This window comes from Boleophthalmus pectinirostris, unplaced genomic scaffold (assembly GCF_026225935.1).
Source record: "Boleophthalmus pectinirostris isolate CB_2022bp ecotype Guang Dong unplaced genomic scaffold, ASM2622593v1 HiC_scaffold_16, whole genome shotgun sequence".
NCBI classification, from domain to species: domain Eukaryota; kingdom Metazoa; phylum Chordata; class Actinopteri; order Gobiiformes; family Gobiidae; genus Boleophthalmus; species Boleophthalmus pectinirostris.
Window position 1 is genome coordinate 32,588,923 of NW_026571095.1, and position 20,713 is coordinate 32,609,635.

Below are 20,713 nucleotides of genomic sequence, written 5' to 3' on the forward strand. Positions count from 1 at the left end.
AACAGCATGAAGAAAAGAAAGAGAAGAGAAAGAGACACTCGATAGACACCAGAGAGGACAGAGGAGAGGGACGCTGGACCAGTACTTTTGTTTTTTCCCGACACGTCCAGCTCCCCCTCTCCCCTCGCGCCCTCACGTCCTGTCGCTTCAGTCAAACCGCGCCGCCGCCGTGTGTGGGTGGGTGTTTGTGTGTGTGTGTGTGTGTGGGTGGGGGGGGTCCCTCGGGTGCTACTCACGCTCCACGTCGCTGCTCTCCTGCTCGCTCGCCTCTTTGCTCTTGTAGAAGGGGAACTTTCGGCTAAACGGGTTCTTTTTACGCTTGTCATTGACAGACTGCGGAGGAGGAGGAGGAGGAGGAGGAAGAGGGGAGAGGGGGAGGAGGGAGGAGTGATGGAGATGGAGGAAGAGAAGACACACATGACACACATGAACCTGGGACCGACCGCGCACACACACAAACGCACACAAACGCACGCACAACTCCTGATCCTGAAGAAAGTAAGAAAACCTCGTGTCAAACAGCTGAGCCCCGGACACAAAAACCCTAAAATCTGCACATTTTGTATAAGTTTTGGTGAGAAGAGCCGCTGCTGTAGCTTCAATCTGACCACGACACGTTTAAAGAGCGATACATGATTCTGAAAATATCACGAGAAACGATAATTCTGCCCTACAAAAAAGCAGAACGCCGTAACCTCATGTTTGGTCACAAATGAGTTCATGTCATTTTGTTGCCCTTAAAGGTTGTATAGAAGATTTTCCAAGGAAAGAGAAATGCAGCGACTGTTTGTCCTTTTTTAAATGTTGCGCTTCGCACCTTTTCCCCTTCTCTTCTTCTTTCAGCAACATCAAACACTGACTTTCTTTTGCGGCGAACCGGTCGTGAATTCTTCTCTGCCATTAAAACAAAATTTGTGCAAACTGAGAGCTACAGTTCAAAAAAGACGCCAAAAACCGCTAAACATGAACCGCGAACATAAACCACACAATCCAAGTCAGCGACGTTAGAAACGTAGGGAATTTGATTGACAACCTAACAGCCAATAGATAAAGAGGTAGCCTTGTTATCTATTGGCTGATGTTTATCTGCCCTCACTACGTCCACAGTTGATGGATTTTCATTCTTTTTTTTGGTCATCATAATTACAAGGCTGCTTCTTCTTTATAATTCTATTTTGAACTTTCATTGACAATTTGAAAAAATATTTTAAAAAATCCTCCATACAACCTTTAAGGGCATTGTTCCTTCAATTAAAGCGTTGCTTTAATAAATAACTTAATTCATTTCATGTTTAAAAATGTATTATGTATTTTAATTTTATTTATTTTTAGGGTATTTCATTGTATTTATAGTTTAAATTAAGAAAAAAATAGCTTAATGGGGACATTTCCTGTTTGTCGTTTTCTGGTTTCCATGGTAGACAGGCTGCATGTGGGATCTGTCGCGCTGGTCTCATCAATCGTAATCCACCTTGGAGCTCAAAGCAGGCAATGCCCTGAGTTACTTAATGCGCTTATAACTTCCTAAACATTCATATTTTTGTATTAATTGAATACACAACGTTTTATGATGAATGTACTTTCTGTTTGTGTCACATTCGGCTCAGATTCTAAAAGCAAAGTCGTTGTTTGTTACAGTTTTCACCATCTGAAGGGGAAAATTAAATTGCCGAAACTTCTCCTGTGATTCTTCTTCAGTGGTTTAACGAAGTGTCACATCAAGGACGTAACAGCCATTTTGTTTGTATTTGCGATTTCCTTTGTCACGTGAATAAATATCGTGAAAAATATTGAGCTCAAAATTGACCTTTGACGTTTATTTGTCAGTTCACCTAGTGCCTCCGCTCAATTTCATTTCTCTCCGGCGACTAGGTCAGGAATCGGAATACACTAGACGATTTGCAAGGAAGTTGTAGACCGTGTACCGGCCAATCAGTGAAGAGCTGGGAAGCCATGACGTCAAACTCAAGCGTCTGTCTGGGTCCCTTTTGTGGAACAGCACAACAGTAAACAAAGCGTCGAGATGGATGTAGACGAAGACAGACATTCTGTGTTGGCAACGATTCCCGAGATCGAGGATTTAAAGCCGGAACAAAGAGAATGTTTGGTGAATTTCATCACGGGGAAACACGTTATTGCCCTTCTTCCTACAGGATTTCGGAGCATTACATACGTCACGACCAAATAGCAGCGATTGGTTAAATAAAAAAAATACCTGCCTGCAGTCGAGCGAACGAATCCTAATGCTGCGAGGTCAGACGGTTTCCACGAAGTGAAACCGACTGATGAATCAGGCTAAAGTCATGAGCCAAAAATAAGGAGTTGTGCAAAGGCAAAAGGCAGTAACTGTGCATGTTTATTTGTGATTTAGTTCATAAATCTATTTAAAATCCAACCTGTCACCTCCTTTTTGTTGCAGCCTTAGCACAGGGTCTCAACACATTAAATAAATAAACCTTTGTATTCAGTTTTATATAAATTATCTTTAATGTGAAAGTATTTGGTGTATTTATTCAAAGTCACTTATGTGTCAAACTGTTTAACTGTGTAAGTGTCGCTGCACGATCTTGATCAGCACTAAATAAAATCCAAAGCTCTTCTACATCATTTCAAACAAACTCCATGATGACTCGACCTTGGTGAGGTGTTTTTCTTATAATGGTTGGAAGTCTGAGGAAAATCAAGGAAATAATGATCATGTCAGTTACTGCCTTTTGTCTTCGCACGACTCCTTATTTTTGGCTCTTGATACAGGAACTGCCAAATAAGGTCAAAGCTCAATATTTTTCGCAAATAAATATTTTTTCATTATACCGACTAGTTGTCAAATTTTGGGAGCCCTACCCATTATAATTTTGTCTGGACAAAACAGAAACTTAATTTTTCTCAGTTTCACACTCTAGCACATTTAGGTCTTTTGCCTTTGTAGGGCAGAATATTGAAATACATATATACCACTTTCATAATAACCTTAAAGCAAGGCTCCAGTCTGAGTCCTTAAAGCAGGAGAATTACAGTTAAAAAATGTCTAAGTGAATCATATGAAGCAGAATACAGTCTATAAACAGTACAAGGTAACACTACAGGAGTTGTTTCTAGTATTTATAATGTGTGATGTAAAATAATTACAGTATTTGACCATTTACAACTCACAAAAGCTTAATACTAATGTCTAATTACGAAAGATTTCCACACTGGTGCAAAGAAAAAGTACATGCGAAAACATAAAAAAATGGTAAGGATGTAACAATAACCGAAATATTGTGTCAAAAGTCTCACAATAATAACATGGGGCTTCACAATATATCGAAATTACAAGTTTCTTTGCTTAAATGCATTGTTTTACAGTAGCGATTGATAATAAACATCGGGAACTACATTTCCCATGATTCATTTCAGCGCAGACAACGTGAAGGAATGTGTTTTTACTTGAATTTTTGGGATTATGATGTAAATAATTCAAACCAAAATCTCATCAGGGGATTTTAAAAGCAAAAAAAAAAAGCATCCTCTCTCCAAAATATCGCAATAAATAACCGTGAGATGCATATCGTGATAATATCGTACCGTGAGATTTGGATATCGTTACAGCTCTAACAGACTGCGGTCTCTACTTTGGTCGATCTCGATAATAAATCTTTAAAAAGTTTTAAAAAGCGCGTGGAGCTGGTGAGGATTTACGCTCTTGTTTAGGAAAAAGCACCTGAGCCACAGCGCGTCTCTTTATGTTTCCTCACGTTTACCAGTTTTGATCTGCACCACTTGATTAAAAAGTCCGGTCTCTTTCTGTCTTTCTCTGCGTGTTCTAAAACTTTTGACCGGTAATGTGTCTAGTCATTAGTGTGGAAACAGTCATTACTGCCGCGCTGTTGTGGTCACCGCCTTTAAAAGCCGTTCACAAACACAACTCTGCCTGTGGAAACCTGTCAACATAATGACTATAAACGTTATTCCGCCCCGCACACCTTAGTCTCTTAATGCTCCTAAACCGGGCTTCTTTGTGGCGGCACTTCCGGTTAAACAGGAATCCCACTGATGCCAAAGGAGGATTTGGGAAATGTTTTGCAATGTTAAATATGTTAAATATGACATAAAGTCGGTTCTAGGGACGGGCATTTGATTAAACTTTCTTAATCGATCGTCAGGAGAATTAACAGTCGCTTTTATATTAAAATTATCATCATTATTATTATTACTATTACTAATCTACATAAATAAACTCAACTTTACAACCAGTGTTGGGAAGGTTAATTTTAAAATGTATTCCCCTACAGATTACAGATTACATACCCCAAAATGTAGTTTGTAATGTAATTCCATTAAATTACTTAAAGTGAGTAACGTAATCTGAATACTTTGGATTACTTGATATTGTCGTGCTTTTTAAAACAACATGAATGTAACAACCACATCCTGAAAATTCTTTTTGTTCTCTTCAAATTCTCTGTTGAGCCCAAGTTTCCATGAATAAGCAACTGTTTGTTGCAGAGAAGCAAAGACCAGGAAATCTTAACATAAGATGTTTTGTTTTATCTGCTAAAAGAAAATAAAAAGCCCAGTCTTTACTTAAGCATATAAAAAATATTATTGATAGAGAAATTATTTCTATATGAGATCACTGCTGCTTTAAATTATGTCCAACCTACTGTTAGTGTCATATTGTTTAGTCCTGGTTTAGTCCTGATTTAGTCCTGATTTCCTGATTTAGTCCTGATTTAGTCCTGATTTAGTCCTGAATTTAGTCCTGGTTTAGTCCTGGTTTAGTCCTGGTTTTAGACCTGGTTTTAGACCTAGTTTTAGACCTAGTTTTAGTCCTAGTTTTAGTCCTAGTTTAGTCCTGATTTAGTCCTGATTTAGTCCTGATTTAGTCCTGAATTAGTCCTGATTTAGTCCTGATTTAGTCCTGATTTAGTTCCTAGTCCTGTTTTAGTCCTGTTCAGTCCTGTTTTAGTCCTGTTTAGTCCTGTTTTAGTCCTGTTTAGTCCTGAAGTTTAGTCCTGTTTTAGTCCTGTTTTAGTCCTAGTGTTTTAGTCCTGTAGTCCTGTTTTAGTCCTGGTTTAGTCCTGGTTTTAGTCTTTAGTCCTAGTTTAGTCCTAGTTTCCGTTTAGTCCTGGTTTAGTCCTGGTTTTAGTCCTAGTTTTAGTCCTGGTTTAGTCCTGGTTTAGTCCTGGTTTAGCCCAAAATGTAAAAACAGGAAAATACCGCCGTGTAATCCATTTATTTCAACAAAGTAACTGTAATCTAATTCCCACTCATTAAAACTGTAACTGTAACTGAATACAGTTACTCATAATTTGTACTCTGATTACATAACTCCGGTACATGTAATCTGTTACTCCCCGACACTGTTTACAACATATATGGAGATGGTTCATGTCTTCAGAGATCAGACGTGTGCAGGTTTAGTGCAGATCTTTATTTACGTTGGTCACTTTATTTAATTTGGCTTCTGTTGTGATGAAAAGACTGAAAAGTGTTTGTGTTTTGGACGCATGCGACTCAACTTTATGTTGCAGTAAAAGGGATACTGCGTTTACATGCACCGTGACGAAACCGGGATATAGAGGTCTGCGCGGGACAGAATTTTCAGTCCCGCTCCCGCCCGCAAATCACAAATTTCTTAAGCTCCATCAAACACGGAGAAGCAGAAAGGAATTGACTAAAACGTGCGTGAGATTAGACCACATATTCAAGTTCAGGCTGCTTAAAATGTTTTTATTAAAGCCCAAATAAAATATCCAGCACAAATGATGCACGATAGACAAACATGAATCATTTGTATATTTTACTTTACACTAATATTTCATTTGCGGGACTGCAGTTTATCATCTCATTAGCCCGCTCCTGCCCGCAATAAGCTTTCAAAACGTGTCCCGCTCCACACTGTTTTGTGTCGGGTTTTGCAGGGCTCTCAAAAGATACTCAAAAAACCCGCTCATACCCGGACACTGATGTGCTGTAAACAGTGTTTGTGTCAGACGCAGCCTCGTCTCCTTACAACTGCACACAGCAACTCACATTCAGTGTTGGGGAGTAACAGATTACATGTACCGGAGTTACGTAATCAGAGTACAAATTATGAGTAACTGTATTCAGTTACAGTTACTGTTTCAGTGAGTGGTAATTGGATTACAGTTACTTTGTTGAAATAAATGGATTACACGGCGGAATTTTCCTGTTTTTACATTTTGGGCTATATCCCCCCCCTTTTTTTTTTTTTTCGGTAATTTCACTCATTGCCAGAAACTAAACCAGGTCTAAACCAGAACTAAACCAGGACTAAAACCAGGTCTAAAACCAGGTCTAAACTAGATCTAAACCAGGTCTAAACTAGATCTAAACCAGGTCTAAACTAGGTCTAAACTAGATCTAAACCAGAACTAAACCAGGTCTAAACTAGATCTAAAACCAGGTCTAAACTAGATCTAAACCAGGACTAAACCAGGTCTAAACTAGATCTAAACCAGATCTAAACCAGGACTAAAACCAGGTCTAAACTAGATCTAAACCAGAACTAAACCAGGACTAAAACCAGGTCTAAACTAGATCTAAACCAGGTCTAAACTAGATCTAAACCAGAACTAAACCAGGTCTAAACTAGATCTAAAACCAAGGTCTAAACTAGATCTAAACCTAAACCAGGACTAAACCAGGTCTAAACCAGGTCTAAACTAGATCTAAACCAGGACTAAAACCAGGTCTAAACTAGATCTAAACCAGGTCTAAAACCAGGTCTAAACTAGATCTAAACCAGGTCTAAACCAGGACTAAAACCAGGTCTAAACTAGATCTAAACCAGGTCTAAACTAGATCTAAACCAGGTCTAAACTAGATCAAAACCAGGACTAAAACCAGGTCTAAACTAGATCTAAACCAGGTCTAAACTAGGTCTAAACCAGGACTAAAACCAGGTCTAAACTAGATCTAAACCAGGTCTAAACCAGGACTAAAACCAGGTCTAAACTAGATCTAAAGCAGAACTAAACCAGGACTAAACCAGGACTAAAACCAGGTCTAAACCAGGACTAAACCAGGATTTAACAGGACTAAACCATGTTGCGTGGACCGTGTCTCCTCCTCTTCTATCAATAATATTTTTAATTTGGTTCAGTAAAGTCTGGGCTTTTTTTTTTTCTTTTAAGGTGTGTGTAATCTGTAATCTGTAGGGAAATACATTTTAAAAGTCAACTTTCCCGAGACTAATCATGCCCATCCCCAGTCGGTTCTTTTGTGTAAAATGTTCGATTTTCATGTGCAGCGATTCTCCTGAGGCTTTAAAAACGGCTTTATCGAACTTATTTACAGTCAAGATCAGCAGCTCCAAACAAAATACAACCCCAACTCCTGGTAATAAGGAGGATATGGACTCATTCAATACATGTTTGGTGGGGAAAAAAAATTTGTGGGGGTCATAGCGGTACTTTTTCTTCGCACTAGTGAGAAAACTTTGGATTTGTTTATGCACTATGATGAAATTTGAGCTGCAGAAGGTGAATTATGAACTAAAACTGCACAAACTCATTACTAAAGTGTTTATTCGAGCTAAAAAACATTGTACTTTTAAGAATATTTGTTTACAGTAGAGCCCTGAGACAGTCTGAGCCGATCTCAATAGTGGTTTCACTGATATAAAAGGCACGACAGCTCCCCCTACTGGCTTAGATAAGAACTACCACTGTATTCCTTCACACATTTATTTCAAACACACATGAGGACGAAGAAGAAGAGGAGGAGGAGGAGGAGGAGGAGGGGTTAGTGAAGGACAGGAGCAGACGCATGCAGCTCAGAACATGCAGCCAGCTCAAACTTGACCACAAAACGCTGATCCTCTGGTCCTTTATCGTAAGTTTTTACAAATAATCTCTCACATCTACCAACGATCACCAACTCTGCAAACAGCTTCAGTCGCTCCAACGTGTCCAAAAGCTTTAAACACACGGCCTCGACTCGACCTGACGTTATCGGACACACAAAAGGGTGAGTGGCACATGCAGGAGGTGAGAGGAAGGGGGGCAGGGAGGGAGGGGTTAAGTGGGGGCAGATGTCAATGTCAAGCGTCAGAACAGGTTTGGGGGCCACAACAGAGTGTACGCGGGGCCCGATCGTACCGAGCGATGCTGCTTTCAAGTGGAAATAGGACCGTGTGTGTGTGTGTGTGTGTGTGTGGGAACGTTTGCTCTTCAAATAAATCAGGGTAAATATCGGGTGAAAAGGATGTTGTAACTTTTCTTGTAGAGCACAGGTGTCAAACATAAGGCCTGGGGGCCAGATCCGGCCCTCCAAGACCTTTAATGTGGCCCTTGGGTGATTTTCTACTAAATATTTTAAATGTTGAAATTGAATTTTTCTTAAAGTTTCAGGTTGTTCATAATATTATAATAAGAAAGAGTTCATCAATTAAAAAAGATTTCTGTAATAGATTTGCGTTTCTCTGCACAAATATTTGAACTTATTGTTATTTTTGGGGTTTATATGACATGAGTTTTCTGATCCGGCCCCTTTGGGATCAAAGTAAGTTGGATACGGCCCCCGGACCAAAATGAGTTTGACACCCCTGTTGTAGAGGGTCATGACCTGATATCGTATCGTTTAATGTGCTGATACAGTATCGATATCGTGGGCTGCTGTATCGATATATAACCAAGAGTATTTTTTGGTATATTTGACTAAATTATTTTGTTACAGCACTACAGTTTTGTTGCTTGTTTAGAGAAAAGAAACTTTTTTATGCAACACATTTGACATTTTCACAGTTTTGATGATTAAAATTAGTGTTAATTTTGCACGAGAAGTGGTTTAACAAAGACTTTTAGTATCACAGACATGATTTAGACTTTATATTTATTGAACCGCATTGAATCGATTTGAAATATATCGTATCAAATCGTATCGAAAGTGCACTGTGTCGTGTCGTGGCCCTATCAGCGACTTCTGAATGATAACCAGCCCTAGTAGAGATGTTACTGCTTTGTGTAGAATGTTCCACAGTATGGCATTAAAGGGGTGTGTCTACATGAAGATGAAGCAGGTGATGAGTTACAGGTCAGATCTGTGGAGGCGAGCCATCTCACAGCAAGAATTATCCGTGTCTCAATCGTTTGTATGTTTTTCATAATAAAAGTGAAAATAAGACAATGAAAAAACAACTGTTTTCTTCATTATTTGTCTCCAAAACCAAAATGAAAATATTAATAACGATTAGATTTTTCAGTTTTCTGTTTTGTGTTTAAATTAATTTCTGTGACTTTAACTGCGATGTCGGACTTTTGCGCCGCATACGGACTGAACCAGAAGTAAACCAGGAGTAATAACAGGACTGATCCCAGGAATGAACCAGGACTAAAACAGGACTGAACCAGGACTAAACCAGGACTAAACCAGGACTAAACCAGGACTAAACCAGGACTAAACCAGGACACTAAAACCAGGACTAAACCAGGACTACACCAGGTCTACACTAGGATTAAACCAGGACTAATCCAGGACTACGCCAGGACTACGCCAAGACTAAAACAGGACTATGCCAGGACTAAACCAGGTCTAAACCAGGTCTACCTAATAAACGGACAGGACTAACCAGGACTACAGGTCTACACCAGGTCTACACTAGGATTAAACCAGGACTAAACCAGGTCTACACCAGGTCTACACTAGGATTAAACCAGGACTAAACCAGGACTAACCAGGACTACACCAGGACTTAAACCAGGACTAATCCAGGACTACGCCAGGACTACGCCAAGACTAAAACAGGACTATGCCAGGACTAAAACAGGTCTAAACCAGGTCTACACTAGGATTAAACCAGGACTAAACCAGGACTAAACCAGGACTACACCAGACTAACACAGGGTCTACACAGGACTAAACCAGGACTAAAACAGGTCTACCAGGTCTACCAGGACTAAACCAGGACTAAAACAGGACTAGGACTAAAACCCAGGTCTACAGACAAGGTAAACAGACTAAAGGACTAGCAGGACTACGCCAAGACTAAAACAGGACTATGCCAGGACTAAAACAGGTCTAAACCAGGTCTAAACCAGGTCTACACAGGTTAAACCAGGACTAAACAGGACCTAAACCAGGACTAAACAGGACTAAACACTACACCAGGTCTACACTAGGATTAAACCAGGTCTAAACCAGGACTAAACCAGGACTAACAGACTAAACCAGGACTAAACCAGGACTACGCCAGGACTAAAACTGGACTAAACCAGGTCTAAGCCAGGTCTAAACCAGGTCTAAACCAGGTCTAAACCAGGACTAAACCAGGACTTGAGAAAGAGAGAGACCGGACCCCGATTCCGAGGAGCAGAGTGTCCACAAATCTTGATCGGGCGACGGCTCCGAATCGTTATCCGCTTTTTTCATTTTGATTTTGGAGACAAATAATGAAGAAAATAGTTGTTTTTTTCGCTTTCTTAGTTTTTAGTTTTATTTTGAAAAACAAATAAACGATTGCAAGATTAAAAACACAAACTTTTTGCTATAAAAACACCTGTAACTGAATAGGTGGAATGTAGATTTAATGCCATACTATGGAACATTCCAGGCAATACTGTCGACTGAATTCCAAACAAATGTGACATACTTGAACCATAAAAGTCTCATGGTTCTCGTTCTGTTTTGACTGTTGTGATCTCGGTGCAGTTTAACATAAAATAAAAAAAAATGTGAATCTGAAATCTTTGGGGTTTCATGTGTCCCTCTTTTTTTCCCGGGCCTTGAAAGCAGCACGCTCCTCACAGGGCCTTGGACGTGTTGCGAGGAGAGTTAGCGCTCGACTGAAACCGTGAGCGACGCGGGTTACAGCTGTAAGAGCGGAGCAGGCGGCGCAGGCTCGTCACTCACGTCAAGTCAAAACAGCACGACGTTTCAGCTCTAAAACACTTCCTGGTTAAAAGGGATTACCACCTAATGACATCAGCAGGTGGACCAGGGTGTTCTCAGCTCTGGAGAAACAGACATATTTTTATTCAAACGTGGGTGATTGAAATAAAACGCATCTTCGGGTTTTTTTTTTTTTTTAGGAATATTGGCTCTTTAAAACATGAACCCATGTATCGTTCGTTCGTTTTTCAAAATAAAAAAAATAAAAATTTCTTCATTATTTGTCTGCAAAACCAAAATGAAAAAACAGATAATCATTCGTTTTTTTTTAGTTTTCCATTTTGTGTTCAAATGAAAAATGGAAAAACGGTCCTTGTTCAGTCCTGGTTTAGTCCTGGTTTAGTCCTGGTTTAGTCCTGGTTTAGTCCTGGTTTAGTCCTGGTTTAGTACTGACACTGGGACCAGACCAGGACTGGATCAGGACCAGAACTGAGACCGGGACTTTGACCGGGACCAGACCAGGACTGAGACTGGAACTGACACCGGGACCAGAGCAGGACTGGATCAGGACCAGGACTGAGATTGGGACTGAGACCGGGACCTGGATCAGGACCAGACCAGGACCGAGACCGAGACTAGGATCAGGACTGAGACCGGGACAAGACCAGGACTGAGACTGGAACCAGACCAGGCCCAGGATCAGGACTGACACCGGGACTGAGACTGGGACTGAGACCAGGACTGAGACCAGGACTGAGACAACTGGTTTAGACCTGGTTTAGACCTGGTTTAGACCTGGTTTAGACCTGGTTTAGACCTGGTTTAGTCCTGGTTTAGTCCTGGTTCAGTCCTGGTTTAGTCCTGGTTCAGTCCTGGTTCAGTCCTGGTTCAGTCCTGGTTCAGTCCTGGTTCAGTCCTGGTTCAGTCTGTACGGGGCAAAAGCCACGTAAACGGGAAATATCCATTATCCGTTTTTTCCATTATTCATTTAAACACAAAATCAAAAATTGAAAAAAAAAAAACCCAAATCATTATCATTTTATTGTATATATATTTTTTTTTTCCATTTTGGTTTTGGAGACAAATAATTTTTCGTTTTCTTATTTTCTGGTTTTACTTTGAAAAACAAATGAACAAATGACACACGGATTGAGGAGCCTCCAACCTGTCGCTGAGAAATTTACAGCGCACGTTTTGTCCTTACCTCACATTTGATGAATTAAACGCCTCTTATTATTGTAAATCCATCTTTCATAAATAAAAATAAATAAATTATACATTTGACGAGAGTATTTGGAAATAAAACAAAACTGTAAATTGAAATTGTAGTTGTAGTGTGACCAGCCTGCTCGTCCTGCGCGGTTTGACTGAAGACTCATTCACCATCATGCTGTTAATGTGCAATAGTTCCACATTAGTTCCACATTAGTTCCACATTAGTTCCACATTAGTTCCACATTAGTTCCACATTAGTTAACATCAGCATTAGTCACTCAAACCGGGTTGAATCATGCAGCTAACCCCGTGTTCTAGTTCCTCTGAGCCCTCGCTACACCTGCACATGTGCACGATCAGACTACTCCAGGTACGAGAACGTGAAGACTTTTAATTAATCGCTAAAATTTGTGACAGTTTTTATTCAGAAATGGGACAAACTGGGAAATACAAAAGTAGAAATGTAAATGTGGTGTTAAATGTCGATACATTTTTTAAAATGTGTGATTTACAGGTGCACCGTCTGCTTGTCTAGGGCAGAAGTATTGTGACTTTTCGTGTAATGTTCCGCAGTATGGGATTATTTTAGCTCCGTGGAGACGAGCAAGTGGCGTCCCCAGGTAAAGTTACAGGTCAGATCTGGGGAGAGGTGAACGTGCTTAAGTTATATTTAGTCATAAAACTGTGGGCTTGTTCGTGTAAGCAAGAAAGTCTGATTATAATCGGATTTCTGAGCCGTTATGAACACCTCAACCCGCGGGCCGTGGAGCAGTGCCGGGAAAACCAGACTAAACCAGGACTAAAATCAGTTCTAAACTAAGTCTAAACCAGGTCTAAACCAGGTCTAAACCATAACTTAAACCACAACTAAAATCATGAGTAAAACCAAGACTAAACTCAGTTCTACACCAAGTTTAAACTAGGTCTAAAACCAAGACTTAACCAGAACTAAACCAGAACTAAAACCGGGACTAAAATCAGTTCTAAACCAGGTCTAAACTAGAACTAAAACCAGAACTAAAGCCAGGACTAACTCAGTTCTAACCCAGTTCTAAACCTGGAACTAAAACCAGGACTAAACCAGGACTAAAGTCAGTTCTAAACCAGGTCTAAACCAAGGTCTAAACCAAGGTCTAAAACCAGGACTAAAATCAGTTCTAAACCAGGTCTAAACCAGAACTGAAACCAGGACTAAAATCAGAACTAAACTAGAACTAAAACCATGACTAAACCAAAAGTAAAACCAGTTCTAAACCAGCACTAAACCAGGTCTAAAACCAGAACTAAAACTAGGACTAATCCAAGACTAAAATAAGTTCTAAACCAGGTCTAAACCAGAACTAAACTAGAACTAAACTAAGTCTAAAACCAGGACTAAACCAGGACTAAAACTAGTTCTAAACCAGTGCTAGAACTAGTTCTAAACCAGTACTAAACCAGGACTAAACTAGGACTAAAACTAGTTCTAAACCAGGACTAAACCAGGACTAAACTAGGACTAAAACTAGGACTATACCAGGTCAAAACCAGGGCTAAAACCAGAACTAAACCAGATCTAAAACCAGGACTAAAACAGGATTTAACGAGGACTAAACCACGCTGCCCGGACTCCTATCTGCCTCTGGTCCGTGAAAATATTTTCCCAAAAAGTCCCTCCTCCTGGTCAGCGAAATATTGTCGGACATAAAACCCTCCGTGCCTCAAAAAAGGTTGGGGACCACTGACATAAATGACACGCACATGGATAAGATTAATTCCATACTGCGGAACATTTGAGGCAATACAATAACTTCTCCTCAGACACGAGCGCATGGTTCAGAAAGGCTACAGAGTGAATCTTTAAGCTCGTCTCTATGCCATTATGAATTTCACATTTTTTGGTCAGTTTTAGTCAGACTTTGTCCCAGTTCTGACATACTGTGAGACATGATTGACAGAGAGCCCACTTCTACTCCCACACCTCTATGGAGCTACTGCGTAAACCCGTCCCGCACGCGAGGACGCGGGACGGAGCACTCACCCCTCTGTCTCGAGATTTGGCGTTGAACTTGACCGTTTTTAACCGCGCCCTCTCCTTCTTCTCCACCCTGAGCAGGAAACACAAGGAAACATCTTATTTGAAAACTTTCAGACACCGTGGCATTTGATTTTACATTAGGGATGGGCATTCGATGAAATGTTCTTAATTGATCGTCGGAAGAATTAACGATCGATTAATCATTAACGTTTTTATATTAAAATGATCATCATTATTATTACTATCTGCACTACTAATCTGCATAAATAAATTCAACTTTACGACATATAAACCGTAACGACTCTAGAGCCACATCAGCCCGTTTGACATTATAATGTGTTTAATTCAGTTTTGCGCAACTCTCACAGAAACGAAACTTAAAACCGCATCGCTAATTTGCATAAACTAAGCGAAGATAAAACTACAGTTCTTGTGTCGCTGATGTGGTTCAATTTCTGTCGGATTAAAAGACACGACTCAGGTGAATACAGGTTAGTGTGACCAGATTTGCGTTTGTCAAAACCAGGACAGCGTACGGGGGGAGGGAGGTGGGGACTCGTCATCGACATTGAGCGACTCTCACCTGGTAAAACTTTTTCCCACTGGACACAGAAACATATGTGCTGCTTTATACACTGTGCACATGGACTCACACTTGTCCCGAACACAACGGAAAGTGTGAAATTTCTTGTACAAATCATCGTTAAATATGCATTTGTGCTTTAGTACGTTGCAGACTGACCGACTGTTGTGTTTGTTCGCTCCTTCTGAGTGCAGAGAACTACATGTACGGACCCCTGACATTCCGTTTGTCGATTAAAATTAACGTAATCGATGAAATTCTTAATGATCAATTATCGATTAATCGATTAATCATGCCCATCCCTATTTTACATGCTGTCGTTTTAATTCAATGTACAGTATAAAGTATTTTTAACATTTGTATATTGTCAGGAGCAACAGTACGACCATCCTCTGTTGGAAGCACCATATGGAAGAAATTAAACTTTAAAACACATTAAAAACAGTCAACGTTCAGATTTTTTTGTGAAATTGTTCATATTTCCATGGAGGGAAAGCGAGGTGAGTGAGTTTATTAATATCTGGGGGTTCATTTTTACGAAGAACTGGACTGTATTTTAGGAGACAAGCCCAGCGTTTAGGCGACTTTAGTAAACGCTCGCTGTGAGTGACGCCGTCGTGTCCTGCAAAGCTCATGCGAGACACTTCTGGGTCCAAGTCACATTTCGGTTTCATACGTTTTTATTCATGTGCAAACCGATATAGACATGTCATTCAAACAACACATGTACACACACTTTTTTCATTTTTATGCAGATAAAACATAACAAAAACAAATCACTCAAGAAATAGGTGTAGCGTCATATAATAATAATAATAATAATAATAATAATAATAATAGAATGATAAAAAAATACGCTGCTACTAATATTAATAACAAATACAAAATAAAATAAATAATATAATAAAATAACAATTAAAGAAATATATAATAATAATAATAATAATAATAATAAAGAAGGGGTGGGGTAGGTGGTTGGTTTAGACTGTTTTAAAAAAGTCAATAAATGGCTGCCACAAGTCACATTTAATTGGAATTGTGAACGACCAATTTACGAAAAAAAAAAAATCGTATTTCACAAAAAGATCTGAAATTCTGAACGTAACCTAAATATCCTGAATACTGAAATGAAGTTGGTAACAATAACGATGTCTTTTAAGTATATGATTTGAACCACAAGGACTCGCCCAGACTAATCCAGGACCACATCATGTTAGGGTTAGGGTTAGTGTTGTTGTGCCCTTTGGCAAAACACACAGCAATATGCCTAATATAAATGCAGTGTGTGTGATTATTGGTGGTGGTTGGTGGAGATTGGAAGTGTGGCCACAAAAATATCTTGCCAATGTGGAATAAATTAACTCACAGAACTGTAAAGTGACTGTAAAAGTGCTGTGTAAAGACTAAACCAGACTAAACCAGGTCTAAACCAGGTCTAAACCAGGACTAAACCAGGACTAAACCAGGACTAAACCAGGTCTAAACCAGGTCTAAACCAGGACTAAACAGGTCTAAACCAGGTCTAAACCAGGACTAAACCAGGACCAGGAAACCAGGACTAAACTAAACCAGGACTAAACCAGGACTAAACCAGGACTAAACCAGGTCTAAACTAAACAGGACTAAACCAGGTCTAAACCAGGAAACCAGGTAAACCAGGTCTAAACCAGGACTAAAACCAGGTAAACCAGGACTAAACCAGGACTAAACCAGGACTAAACCAGGACTAAACCAGGACTAAACCAGGTAAACTAAACCAGGACTAAACCAGGACTAAACCAGGTCTAAACCAGGAAACCAGGACTAAACTAAACAAGGACTAAACCAGGACTAAACCAGGAGGACTAAACCAGGTCTAAACCAGGACTAAACGGACTAAACCAGGACTAAACCAGGACTAAACAGGACTAAACCAGGTCTAAACAAAGACTAAACCAGGACTGAAGCAGGACTAAACCAGGACTAAACAAGGACTAAACCAGGACTAAACCAGGACCAAACAAGGACTAAACAAGGACTAAACCAGGACTAAACAAGGACTAAACCAGGTCTAAACAAGGACTAAACCAGGACTGAAGCAGGACTAAACCAGGACTCAGACCCCCTCTCACCGTCTCTTGCTGGGGATGACGCCCACCTCCTCGGCCTCCCCCTGGCTGCTCAGGTGCCTCGCCTGCCACCACTCGTCGTCGGAGGCGTTGACCACGTGGAGGATGTCTCCGAACCTGAAGTCCAGACCCTGACTGGGCAGACCCGAGTCCCGAGACTTATCGTAGTCAAACAGAGCCCTGAGGGGGAGAGCGAGGGGAAACAGAGTGACCCACTATTTACACACAAGCAGCACACGCACAGGTTGGTTTTACATTTTAACCGGTCGCACAGTCTACTCCAGCAGTGTCCAACAGCTGTCATGATGCTCAAATCAGTTTGGAGTTCTAATTTTGCAGCGTCAACAAAGCGACTCCAGGCTTTTTAGCAAGGAGAAAGACAGGAAATGGGCGCGCAGTGTCAAAATAAACTTCCGATGCCCTTTCAAAATAAGTTCTCTAAAACCACAGCAGTCGAGTCAACACCGTGTGTCGTATCCAGGAGCTCGGGGAATGACTCATGATGGAAAGTTTTCAGCCGTAGAGGATAAATATAAAACACTTTATGACACCAGACAGAAACTTTACAAAAACAACTTCTGACGGAAAAGATGCAGACGAAAATGCAGAAGTGAAATGGAAAGTAGTTTAATTAATATAGGGCTTGTTATCACTGCAAAGTATCTTCTCTCTTGTCATCAACCTTTGGATGAATTATGTTTTAAATCACAATACAATCAACAATTAATACATAAACAACGTAAAAAGTTTAGTGTTTAAACGTGAGAATCCGCAAAGGCTGGCATCACAGGAGCAGCTCTGTGTTTCTGGTGTAAACTGAAGCTTTAAAAAGTACGAGTGTATGCAGCTCTGCCTACGTTACGTGCTGCTGATGCTCCTGGTCTAAATTCAGGGTGACAGAGGACGTGTCTGTGTTTGAGCTGCTTTAAACAGAGTTCTGACCCACAATGTGAAAAAGCAAACTGTCATCCAGACAATTTATAAACCAGGATGTCCAACCTACAACCCTCAGACTAATTTTTGATGTTAGTACTACTTTCTTTTCTGCTCCTTCTCCGATCTTTGTGTGCGTGTTTTGTGTGTGTTTTGTGTGTGTGTTGTGTGTGTGTATTGTGTGTTTACCTGACGTAGAGCGACCTCTTCTGGCTGGTGCGCAGAGAGCCGGAGCCCGAGCTGATGCTGCTGTTCATCATCTGCTCCCTCAGGTCGTGGATCTTAGCCTCGAAACGGCTGTACTCTAAACATACATAAACACACATGTAAACACAAACACGCACACATTTCTGTTGGACTGACATAGTTATTGGGATACTCCTAACAAATGCCTCTAGTTTGGGTTAGTTTAGGTTTTCCTCATAATAAATAAACACACAAATAATGTATAAAAGAAGTTGAAGCATCGTCCTCTCCCCGTTTCTCATATACCGTATTTTCCTCATTATAGGGTGCACTTAAAAGCCTTTAATTTCATAAAAAAACGACTGCACACCTTATAATCCAGAGCTCCTTATATATGAATTTATTTGAGTGTCTTAGTACGACTTTAGTAAACTACAAAGCCGCACCACTTGCAGCATTACGGCGACCGTAGTCAGGAGCATTGTGGAGTAATACATACTGTGATTAATTTTAATATCGAAATGCACCTGTCAAGAGACACACTGACAACGTCCACTTTAAACTCAAGGCTGTTATAAAGTTAAAGTGCGAGCTGCGTGGGAGCAGTGGATGAGAGAAGAACACACATTCACCGAGACAGGGAGACAGCGCCGAGCGACTTACGCCACGATCTGCCAACGGATCGTGGACACCTGGGCTAAGGATCAGAATCAACTGTGGTCCGAGCTTTCACCAAGACCAGAATCATCACTGAACTGCCAGGGAACAGTAACCACACTGACTCGGATAATGACGAGAGGGATATGGACGTGCTGGACGCCGTAATCACCCAACTGTTTGAACAATTATGAGTTATTGTGAATATTCTAGCAATTTATCGTCTCAGACTGTACCGTATTTTCCGGGCTATTAGGCGCTCTGTCATTAAATTGTCTATTTTTTTAACTTTTTTCACAAATAAACCTCACCGGACTTTAAATGAAACACAACAGTTGGATGGGTGAGTGGTTTTGTTTGTTTGTGGCGTTCACGGTGACTCTGGGCTTTGTTCAGTTGTGGCGTGTAGGGAGGTGCTGTCTGGGACCAACGGATTGTCGGCATATTCGCAGTGACTCAGTTGTTCAGTCGTGTCTAGAAGCGGCACGTTGCACTCGCTTTTTCGGTTCGTTCCTCCGTTCCGTTCCTCGTCGGCGTGGAGTGATGAGTGTGTCTGTGGGTGTGTTTCGCTGTGCGGTCGCTGTCTGCTCCGTGTGTGTTTGCGTGCCCTGCGGGTGGTGCGGCTTTGTAGTTTACTGAAGTCGTGCAGGGACACCCGAGTGGATTCGTGTATGGGGCGCTCTGGATTGCGGGGCGCGCGGTCGTTTTTTGATGGGGTTAGAGGCTTAATAAAGCATCTAATACCCCAGAAAATACAGTACTTTTTTAAGTGTTGCAATTGAACAAAGTTGAGTGTTATTGTGAACTCGTTAAATAAAGTTTGACTGACTTATCTAACTGTTGTGTTTCGTTTAATGCACCTTATAGTCCGGTGCGGTTTATATGTGAAAAAAGTTCAAAAATAGACCATTTAATGACAGTGCGCCTTATAATCCAGAGCGCCCTATAGTGCAGAAAAAAATACAGTACATGTGTCGCGCGTGTGTGTGTGTTCGTACCCTCTGGTCTGTACTGAGCCATGATGGTGACCGTCTGCCCGGCGTTCTTCAGAGCTGCCGCCGCCTGCTCGTGTGTGGCCCCGCGCAGGTCCACTCCGTTCACCTGCACACAAACACACACAAACAAACAAACACACACACGATAAAGCTGGTGGAACATGTGTATATACTGACATAACAGTCTGAGATGCCAACAGTTAAAGGGGCCTATAATGTTAACCATTTTAACAGTGTTCTCTTATTAACTGCTTGGATTGATTCATGTGTGTTTGGTTAATGCTTTGCGGGATTTGAGGTTTGTTTTTTTTCTTTTCAGCGCAATTCTCAACTAATGAATCTTCTAGTATCAAGTCATTTTAGATCAATAATGTGGTTTACAATGATCAAAATGAAAAAGCACAACACTGTCTTCTGTAATATTGTTTCTGTTGTAAAATCAGAACCGCGTATTTTTCAGCCCTGGCCCCGTACCGAGACGAGACGGTCGCCCTTGCGCAGCTCTCCGCACAGATCGGCCGGACCTCCAGCCAGGATGAAGGAGATGAAGATGCCCTCCCCGTCCTCTCCTCCCACGATGTTGAAGCCCAGACCTGTGGCCCCGCGCTGCAGAACGATCTTCCTGGGCTCTCTGCAACAACAAACACCGTAAACAGTCGATATTTTGGAAAGGCGAATATAATTGTAGATTGGACACGTTTCTGCTTTTAAAATACCTTGACAAGATTTTCGTGTGAATTATTTCCGTCATAATCCCAAGAATTCAAGTAAAAACATATTTATTCATGTTGTCTGCGCTGAAATGAATCATGGGAGATGTAGTTCCCAGTGTTTATGAGCTGTTAAAACCATGAATTTAAGTAAAGGAACTTGTAATTTGATATATTGTGACAGTCCACGATATTATTGTGAGACTTTTGACGATACTTTTGTTACCGTTTACATTCCTACTCATCACTGTCATTATAAATTAACCAAAGATTCAATGGTAAAGAAGTTGTTATCAGGTTTCAGCCAAGATGGTTATAATCATTAAAGGAACTGTAAGCACCCTGCACTTTTACCGCTTTAAAAACATTTACCCTGCATACAGAGGACACATGCGGACAAGTTTGTCTCTTTCTCAGTATGTGGACAAGCCTCATGTGAAAGCTCAAAACCTCCAGAACTCCCTCACTGAGCT

General features: G+C 40.8%; 1 protein-coding gene across 6 annotated transcripts in view; it reads right to left on the reverse strand.

Annotated features, from left to right (window-relative positions):
• The window catches only part of LOC110165887 (disks large homolog 1-like), a 102,823-nt gene that overhangs the window by 19,936 nt on the left and 62,174 nt on the right, over positions 1 to 20,713 (reverse strand). For 4 of the 6 annotated variants that reach the window (XM_055151451.1, XM_055151452.1, XM_020931078.2 and 1 more), the window contains 6 exons: positions 20,005 to 20,161; positions 19,534 to 19,636; positions 17,882 to 17,996; positions 16,763 to 16,939; positions 14,072 to 14,138; positions 237 to 333 (listed from right to left, as the gene is read on the reverse strand). In XM_055151451.1, coding sequence (XP_055007426.1) covers positions 237 to 333; positions 14,072 to 14,138; positions 16,763 to 16,939; positions 17,882 to 17,996; positions 19,534 to 19,636; positions 20,005 to 20,161 — 716 coding nt within the window. The remainder of the gene's footprint in view (positions 1 to 236; positions 334 to 14,071; positions 14,139 to 16,762; positions 16,940 to 17,881; positions 17,997 to 19,533; positions 19,637 to 20,004; positions 20,162 to 20,713) is intronic. The other 2 variants (XM_055151453.1, XM_055151454.1) reach the window with 1 other exon arrangement.